At 50.5% G+C, this 9010-nt stretch overlaps 2 protein-coding genes across 2 annotated transcripts in view; one reads left to right on the top strand and one right to left on the bottom strand.

Moving 5' to 3' along the window:
• The first annotated feature begins 1091 nt into the window (after positions 1-1091).
• Positions 1092-4261, top strand: TESK1 (testis associated actin remodelling kinase 1). Its single transcript, XM_015592677.2, has 6 exons — positions 1092-1231; positions 1814-1904; positions 2159-2242; positions 2397-2486; positions 2622-2736; positions 3075-4261. The coding sequence occupies exons 1-6, from the start codon at positions 1092-1094 to the stop codon at positions 3959-3961; spliced, it is 1407 nt and encodes a 468-aa protein (XP_015448163.1). The 3' UTR covers positions 3962-4261.
• Positions 4262-4433: 172 nt separating this feature from the next.
• The window catches only part of CD72 (CD72 molecule), a 7265-nt gene continuing 2688 nt past the window's right edge, over positions 4434-9010 (bottom strand). The window contains exons 6-8 of the mRNA XM_015592678.2: positions 6374-6567; positions 5624-5742; positions 4434-4967 (exon numbers count right to left, since the gene is read on the bottom strand). Of these exons, the coding sequence (XP_015448164.1) occupies positions 4826-4967; positions 5624-5742; positions 6374-6567 (455 nt within the window). The 3' untranslated portion in view covers positions 4434-4825. The remainder of the gene's footprint in view (positions 4968-5623; positions 5743-6373; positions 6568-9010) is intronic.

The following is a 9010-nucleotide window of genomic DNA, read 5'->3' as shown; positions in this document are numbered from 1 at the left end:
TGGAGGCCCGGGCCGGGGCCGCCCCTCCTCCTACCGGGCTCTCCGCAGCGCCGTGTCCAGCTTGGCGCGCGTGGACGATTTCCACTGCGCCGAGAAGATCGGGGCCGGCTTCTTCTCGGAGGTCTACAAGGTAGGACCAGCAGAAAGAGCAGAGCAGAGGGGCGGGACCGAGCCTTAGACGGGAGGCTGGAGCGAGGGGGCCCGGTCCCGGGCGACCTGTCAGATCTACCCGGGACTTGCCGGCCCCTGCCGCCCGCAGGTTCGACACCGACAGTCAGGGCAAGTCATGGTGCTGAAAATGAATAGGCTCCCCAGTAACCGGGGAAACACGCTACGGGAGGTGCAGCTGATGAATCGGCTTCGGCACCCCAATATCCTAAGGTGAGCAGCCCCAGCCGCTAGGTGGGAAGCTTGCTAGGGGAAGGAGAAAGATCCCGCTGGAAAAGTAGGAACTGTGGAGTGGCCGGCACCCTTACAGCCTACCCTCCTATCTTCCTTCCCCTCTTCTAGGTTCATGGGGGTCTGTGTGCACCAGGGGCAGCTGCACGCTCTTACAGAGGTGAGGATGGGCGAGGAGAGGTTACTCTCACCACCATCAAGGGGAGAGAGTCAGCTCCCCGGTGCTTCTATAGAGGAATAGTGAGAACCAGCAGGACCTCCTCCCAGGGAGGCGTCCCTGAACTTCCCTATGGGCAAACCACAAGTAAAAGGCCTCAGCTATTCTCATCCTCTATATCCTGTAGAACAGTACTGTCCAATAGAACCTTCTGCAGTGATGAAAATATTCTATATCTGTGCTATCCAAAACTGTAGCTACTAGGCACATGTGGTTAGAGAGCACTGGAAATGTGGCTACTGTGACTGAGGAACTGAATGTTTAATTTTATTTAAACTCAATAATTTAAATTTAAATAGTTGCATATGTATTGGACAGGGCAGCCCTAGAATATGAATGGGGGACCCTAGAGCACTGGCTCACCCTTTTGACCTTTGTGATCCTCTTGAGTGTCCCCTGGCTTATAAATGGGAGACTAGAGACTGAAACCTTGACATTCATTCCCCTTCTCCTTTTACTATGCCCCAGTATATGAATGGGGGGACCCTGGAACAGCTGCTCAGCTCCCCAGAACCTCTATCCTGGCCTGTCAGGCTCCGCCTGGCTCTGGACATCGCCCATGGCCTGCAGTACCTGCATGCCAAAGGTGTATTCCACAGAGACCTCACATCCAAGGTAGGCTGGCCAGATGGGTGGAGGCATGAAGGGGGATTTAAGACTATTAGGTTATAACTAGCCCATGGATGTTGGAATGTAGATAACAGATATGTTAAGATGTTAGAGTAGCAAGGTATTGGAGAATGGGGGACTGGGTTGAGCGGGTGTCTCTGAGGAACTGAGCACCACATTGTGTTTTGGAGTGGCGAATGATGTTGCAAGACTGGGATGCACTGGAGAACTAGAAGATCAGAGACGGGGTTATTCTGGAGTGACAGAGCTTTTGGGGGTATAGATTGAAAGATCAAAGAGCAGCAGGTGATGGGTGTGTGGGGATGCTATGTGTATGTCAGAACTGTCTGATCCGACGGGAAGACCAAGGCTTCACAGCTGTTGTGGGTGACTTCGGGCTGGCTGAAAAGATTCCTGTGTATAGGTAAGGTGAACACCCCTGTTCCCCCAAAACTCACAGAAGACCCCTATCTAAGTGAACCCCCCAGGAACATTTCCCTTGGAGTGGGAAGGGAGCTGACCTCAGCCCCTTTTGTTTGGGAGAATTTCTGGTGGGATGTTTCTGATGACTCTGCCCCTGCCCTACAGGGAAGGGGCAAGGAAGGAGCCATTGGCTGTGGTGGGTTCCCCCTACTGGATGGCTCCAGAGGTGTTGCGGGGTGAGCTGTATGATGAGAAGGTGAGACATCAACCCTTTAGATCCCCACGACCTTCGAGAGACCCTCTAGAGATACTCTTAAAGGACCCCATCCCAAGTTCCTAAACAACCCTACCAGATATTCAGGAGGCCCCCAAGATCCCCTTTGCCCTTTACAGGCACCCCTCCAACACATGAAAACTGTCAAGACTCCCCCCTGAATTCTGACACTTTCTGACAAAATTCTGACATGAAAACTGTCAAGTCTTCCCCCTGACATTATCTCCTCCCCCCAGGCTGATGTTTTTGCCTTTGGGATTGTCCTCTGTGAGCTCATCGCGCGAGTACCCGCAGACCCGGACTACCTACCCCGTACTGAGGTGAATGATGTCTCCAGGTTTGAAAAGGAGGAACTCCATACTGGGCAGCTCATAACTAAGAAGGAGTCACTAGTGGTCGAGGTCCACATTAGGATACAGAAGGAAGTTAGCCAAGGAAGGCTATCTTTGAGACCCCTCCTCTCTGTCCCCGCAGGACTTTGGCCTGGATGTGCCTGCTTTCCGGACCCTGGTAGGGGATGACTGCCCACTGCCTTTCCTGCTCCTGGCCATCCATTGCTGCAGCGTAAGAGCTTCACCCTCCCTGCCCTCTGTCCCCATCCATCAGCTGACAAGGCTGTCCTGTTCCAGGTGATGGGAAGAAAACCAGGGACCCGATTTTGGAACACTAAGTGAAGCTGCCCCTCTCCCTACCCCTCAGATGGAACCCAGCGCTCGTGCACCCTTCACTGAAATCACCCAGCATTTGGAATGGATCCTGGAGCAGCTGCCTGAGCCAGCCCCCCTCACCAGGGCTCCCCTGACACAAATTAAGGGTAAGCGAGTGTAACCTTGACCCAACTGGAGTCTTTTTGCCTCTCTCCTCCTTAGAATTCAGGGAATTATCTGAGGGAAACTAAGTACATTTATTAATTGAGAAGGGGGTGGGGCGAGAGGACATTTCAACTAAGATAGTTTTCTAATTCTAGAGCTTGAAGGAAGGAAAAAAGGAAAGAGGTAAAAGGGGACTGGAGGTAACATCTTCCCCTTTCCAAAGCATCCTATCAGACTCCTTTTTCTAAGCTCTAGTCCCACCACCCTCTTGGAGAATAAACGAGGCCTGTAAGAAATTATCAATGCTGAGAACAGTGATCACAGACTTCTCTGTCTACAGGGTCTGTTCCAAGAGGGGGTCCCTCTGCCACGCTTCCCAGACCAGATCCCCGGCTCTCCCGAAGCCGGTCAGACCTCTTCCTGCCCCCATCACCAGAATCACTCCCCAACTGGGGGGACAGTCTGACTCGAGTCAACCCCTTCTCACTGCGGGAAGACCTCAGGGGTGGCAAGATCAAGCTCCTGGACACACCCAGCAAGCCAGTCGCCCCTCTGCCCCTTGTACTACCATCACCACTGCCCTCCAGCCAGCTGCCCTTGGTGACTACTCCAGAGACCCTCGTCCAGCCTGGGACACCTGCTCGTCGCTGCCGCTCACTACCATCGTCCCCTGAGCTCCCCCGACGTATGGAGACAGCATTGCCAGGTCCTGGCCCTCCCGCTGTGGGCCCCTCAGCTGAAGAGAACATGGAGTGTGAGGGCAGTAGTCCGGAGCCAGAACCCCCAGGACCAGCTCCCCAGCTGCCCCTGGCTGTGGCCACAGACAACTTCATCAGCACTTGTTCCTCGGCCTCCCAGCCCTGGTCCCCTAGGTCGGGACCTCCCCTTAACAACAACCCCCCAGCTGTGGTAGTGAACTCCCCTCAAGGCTGGGCCGGGGAGCCCTGGAACCGGGCCCAACATAGCCTGCCCCAGGCAGCAGCCCTGGAGCGGACAGAACCTTCACCACCCCCTTCAGTTCCCCGGGAGTCCGATGAGGGGCTGCCCTGCCCTGGCTGCTGCCTTGGCCCCTTCAGCTTTGGCTTCCTGTCCATGTGCCCCCGCCCCACACCAGCTGTTGCCCGCTACCGCAACCTGAACTGTGAGGCGGGCAGTCTTCTCTGCCACCGAGGGCACCATGCCAAGCCACCCACAACTAGCCTGCAGCTGCCTGGGGCACGCTCTTAGCAATGGAGCCTGTGGTCTCAGGCCTCCAACTTTAGCCTTCAGGATGCCCTGTGAGGACAGAGCACATGCTGGACAGTGCCAGCCCCAGATTGGCTGACCGGCTATCCTGCCCCTATAGGGGAACCTCAGCATGGACTCAAGGAACAGAACATTTCCTATCCAACCCCTGGGCTTGCTATCCCGTGGGGATCACTGAACCAGACACAGCACTGCTGACACACGAGACTAACACGTGCAGATTATTTAAAAATATTTCAATAAAACTGCCTGGCTGGCTCCGGGCTGCCCCTATCCACTCAGCCCGTGCGCCCTCCTCCCCCCAACCCCCCATTCCACTATGGGAGGTTCTTGGGGACGCCAAAATCTCTTCTAGAGGTTTCTTCCCCCTTTTCCCAGGAACAGTCGTTTCTGGGATAGGATTTCAAGCGGGCAGCAGACTGGCTAGAAGTGTTGAGCATGGATTAGCCCTTGGCCGGGCACTGTTCAAGAAGAATGAGGAAACGCTGGAGGGAGATGATCTTGGGACCTGCAGGCTGCAGATTAGAGATGAGGGGCATGGGCTCTTATTGGCATAAGTATCTGAAAGAGTAAAGCATCAGCGAACCCCAAAGTTGATGGTCACTAAGAAACCCTCATCCAGCTCACTCTGTCTCCCCAACTCCCTAGACAACCCCATCACTGGCCTCCCTTCATCTCCCAGCCTTCCCTGTGCAACCTCCTTGACATAAGCAGACCAAGTGCCTGGAGGCTGTGGGCATGACTGTCATTCCCAGGAACAAGCTTCCCCCTGACCTCTGGGCCCCTGCTGAGTCCCACTCCCCTCAGGTTCCCATGCCTCAGTCCCATCCCTCACTCTTACCCAGCTCAGTGCACAGAGTGGTCCCCATCTGGAAACCTAAAAGCTGCCATCTCACAGATGCACGGAAAACGATTATTACACTCCGCTGAGTTTACTTTTGGCCACCAGCTTTGTATCTTGATACATCTTTGGTTTTGAGCATAAGACCTATATAGTGGTGAAATAGAGCAGCAATAATCTCTGGTCCCCTCTCTTCCTTTCTCTTCCTTTGATCTGCATAAAACCTAGCCCAAGTCCTAACTCACCCTGCCTACCTAAGGCCACGTTTGGGCGCAGTTCAGGGACGTCTGGATTCCAAACCAAAGAGGCTTTCGGACCAGGGAGGGGAAAATAACTCGAGGTCTTAAAGGTGGAAACTCCAGTTAGGGAACACAGGAGGTAACCATTCTGTTTGAGGTCCCTGGGTTGGACCTCAAAGGTACTCCGCTGCTTCCTTGGTCCCCTGAGGCTACTCCCCAAATGGCCCTGGCTGAGAACGTATAGCCTCAGTTTGGGTAACCTTGTTGAAGGACAGTAAGTTTGAATGCCAGGGTCCTTCATCAGCCCTAACTTCTGAGAAAAAAATAACATGGGTCCCAACCTAGTAATTAAAAATAAAAGCATGGGCCAGGGATTTCTAGGAAGTAGGGCTATAATAGAGAATAAAAATGCCCTAAAGAGTTATTAATAGAGGAAATGGACACATAGGCAATTACAATATTGGTTGTGAAAGGTTTGGGAGCAGGACCTGGAAGGAAATGTCATTAATGTCTTTATGAAGGGATTATGCAATTGAAAAGACCCAAAAGTCCTAACAAACTTACCCAGAGTCTTTTACACCATTAGTCCGCTGCTGGTCCTTATTAGAGTTGAGGGTAATCCAATGTGTATCAGACAAAACATTGGAAGTTAACATCTTACCTAAGCTGCTGTGATAAGGATCCTGAGGGGAGATTCAGAGAGACCAGAGGTAAATGGAGAGTGATGACAAATAGTAGAATGGGGAATGGGTATAAAAGAGGAGACCTGGACTGATGGAAGAAAACGAACACTCTAGGGGGACCTAGGAGCTTTGACAAGAGGACTGTATCCACCTTTGGTACATGACATCAGCTCATCAGTGACCTATCCCTGCATCCTTCAAATGCCACCCTGTAGATAGATACAGGCTCACCCTTTGGGGTCATCTCCCGGATGAATAGAAACTTCTGCCAGCCTTTGAAAGGGAGTGATTCTGTGGGGCTGCTGTGGTCACAAGGAACCAATTCCTACAATCCAGCCCACCAGGTATGGGGTCTCTCTGCCTGAAAGGCCATGACAGTCAGAGAATCTGTTAGGCAGCCCAGAATGCTGACTGGAAAGCAGAGATCAGAAGCAAGTAAAAGTAAAAGTGGTTCATAAGTCAATTCTCATGCCAGCTCTGTCAGTTAGTAGGGACTGCTTGGAGCACTATGCTGAGAAGCTGCATAAAAAAAGAAATGCATGCTATCCATGCACTGCCATTCCTGACTTGACAGTATATGTCCCTTTACCTAACAGTACCCACTACAGTCTGTGAATAAGGGTATGCTTACTGAAAAATAGTCATTGACTACAGCCAGGTTGGAGGACAGAGATTTACAATAGTTTTGGCTCTCTCTCCAACTTCTTTTAACAGGTGAGATGAGAAAGCAATTCCTCTCGTTCAGTATCCATCCCACAGGACAGCAGGTATCTAAAAAAAAAAAGAAAGAATGTGACAGCACAGCCAGACCCAGGAGGGAGAGCTCAACACTAGGGATGAAAGTGACCACTCAGCAATCTAGTTGCTAACAATATTCCCCTGCATCTGATCTTAACGACTTCATTGACTTCTAGCCCTTGATCTTTGCAATCTTTCTGGATGTGCCATACCTGCATATACTTAGTATAAGCCTTTAACACTCAGTAACTTTACTCTTTAACAATCTAGGAGGTTTAATAGGGCTAACGGTGCTATTCCCAATTTCTGAATGATTCCAGTCCCCCACTCCCACTTTAGCTAACCTCACCTGGGCCCCCCATAAGTGTTCAGTGGGCCACTCGTTCATCTCATTAGCTCCCTAAAGCATTCCCCACTGCATATTCAACTTTCCCACACTCCTCAAGCTGCTAGCTACCTCCTTTCTCTCCACTCTTCCACAAGTAGACAACCTTAGTTCCCGCTTTGCTAAAATCGTCAGACACTCTCCGTGAACTCTCTTCATTTCCCTCCTCTCCACCTCAAAATTTCTCTTCTCTATTCCTCTTTTCCTGACCATCCATAAGAAATAAACATCCCTCTTTCTTTAACATCCCACAACTCGATCTGTTGTGCTCCTGACCCCAACCCACCTCTTTCCATTGTTTTTCTTTTTATCAGTCCTCTCCCTGTCACTCAAAAATCATTCCTTCTCCACTAGCTCCCGCTCTTCTATCTACATTTTCTCATGTGCCCACCCAACTACTCTCTCGAACTGCTATCCTATAGCAACTTAAAGGAATAAAAAGAAGTACCTGTGGCCAAAAAGAAGAGGGGGAGGGAATAAGTGGCATGCTGAAAGGTCAGCAGGGGTCCTGGAAGCCATGTCAAGGATTTTTTATTTTAATATTACAAGGAAGAGAAAGCGAATGTAGAGTTTTACATAGAGGAATTTTGTTCATTCCCTAGATCCCAAATGCCTGGGTGCAGTGCTGGACATATAGTATTTATTCCATAACTTGTGATTAATTAACTAACTGAATGACATACTCTTCACTGGGATGACACGATCAGATTTTTGTTTCTAAAGGATTATCCTGCCTGCAATATGAAGAGTGGAATGGGGGTTTGGGAAAACGTTTAGGAAAAACATCCAGCAAGCTGTTGTACTTATCCTTCCAAGAGATGAGGGTAGGCAAAAATGCAAATGGATACATAGACTTGGTGGTGGAAAATGGAGAGAATTCTTCTATGACAGAATAGAGCATCTGCTGAAAGTGAGAGAGAAAGTCGAAGGGTAAGGAGTTATGGGGAGCAAGATGACCACTGCAGTTGCCAGGCAGCGCTGAAGCACTAGCTGAGGTTGAAACTAGAGTTTCAGTGGCATCCAACAGAATGATTACACAATTTGTCACACCTCGGTGCAGGCATGGGCAAGGTGGACAGTTGAGTTTATCTAGAGTTGAGATATTGCCACTCAGGTGCAACATGAAGGACAATGGAACAAAGGAGTGGGCGGTTGAAATGATGGACCCCAGAATGCAAGATGGGTAGAGAGAGAAGTGAGGACAGGTGACGGCTGATGAAAAGGAGAAACGGGAGTTAACGGGTTGGAGGCCTCAATGCAGTTGAAGAAGTGTGGGGAAAGCCTAGATGGGGGGCAGCTGTGGTCACAGTGGAGGTCTGAAACTGTCCTTTCAGTGGAAGAGCAGTTTGGGTTGCTGAGGTCTAGGGTGTAGCTGTGGAGATGGGTGGCAGCACTGGCAAGGAACTGAGGGTCATAGAGAATAAGAAGGTAAAAAACAACAACAAAAAAATGAGGGCTGGTAGTGTACGCACATAATCTCTCCGTCTTAAGCCTTGGGAAAGTAACCAGATGCTCCTTGAGGCTAGACTGAGCCTAACCTCGACTACAGATAACCAGTCCAAAACATTCTAGTCCCCTTGGGCCTAGAACCCGGCCTTGAACCTCAGCCTGTTTGGCACGACCCCTCACCTTTTATGTGTCCCCCTTCCTCATCTCCACATACTGACTGGGTGAATACTCCACCCCAGTTTCCTACCCCTACATTCCCCCCACCCACCTCATTGTGTCACTCATACTTGAGAGCTTCAACTGCCTTGTCCCACCACCAGATTGTACCTCATCAATCAGTAATTTTTAACCTTTTTGAGAATCTCAGATGTAGTGAAAACTAGTTAAAGCTATAGACCCTCTCCTTAGAAAAATATACAAACAACCAATCCTTGACACTGATATCAAGCCAGATGAGATCTGAGTTTGCTGCTTTAGAGTGTGATTTTCAGGCTGGCTGTTCCCCTCCTCTCTCCCACAGTATCTGCCTTAGAGCTGGGAGAGTCTCTCCAAATCTAGTATGTAGCTTGATCCTTCTTCCTGTTGGCTAAGGCTGCATACTCATGTCAGCCACCACTATGGTTCCTTACCCATTTCCTGAACAACAGCAGACCCTCCCATCTCTCCTCTCCCAGAGCAGTTACCTGGTGAGGGGCA

The sequence above is a fragment of the Pteropus alecto genome, unplaced genomic scaffold (assembly GCF_000325575.1).
Source record: "Pteropus alecto unplaced genomic scaffold, ASM32557v1 scaffold206, whole genome shotgun sequence".
Classification (NCBI taxonomy): Eukaryota; Metazoa; Chordata; class Mammalia; order Chiroptera; family Pteropodidae; genus Pteropus; species Pteropus alecto.
This window is presented reverse-complemented; position numbering and strand designations above follow the sequence as displayed.

What these genes read in the sequence shown, in the direction of transcription:
- TESK1 (XM_015592677.2), top strand. Translation starts at nt 1,092, where the DNA reads ATGGGGGGACCCTGGAACAGCTGCTCAGCTCCCCAGAACCTCTATCCT. An exon ending in ACAGAGACCTCACATCCAAG is followed by an intron (nt 1,232 to 1,813) that starts GTAGGCTGGCCA and finishes CCTGCCCTACAG; the next exon opens with GGAAGGGGCAAGGAAGGAGC. An exon ending in GTGAGCTGTATGATGAGAAG is followed by an intron (nt 1,905 to 2,158) that starts GTGAGACATCAA and finishes TCCTCCCCCCAG; the next exon opens with GCTGATGTTTTTGCCTTTGG.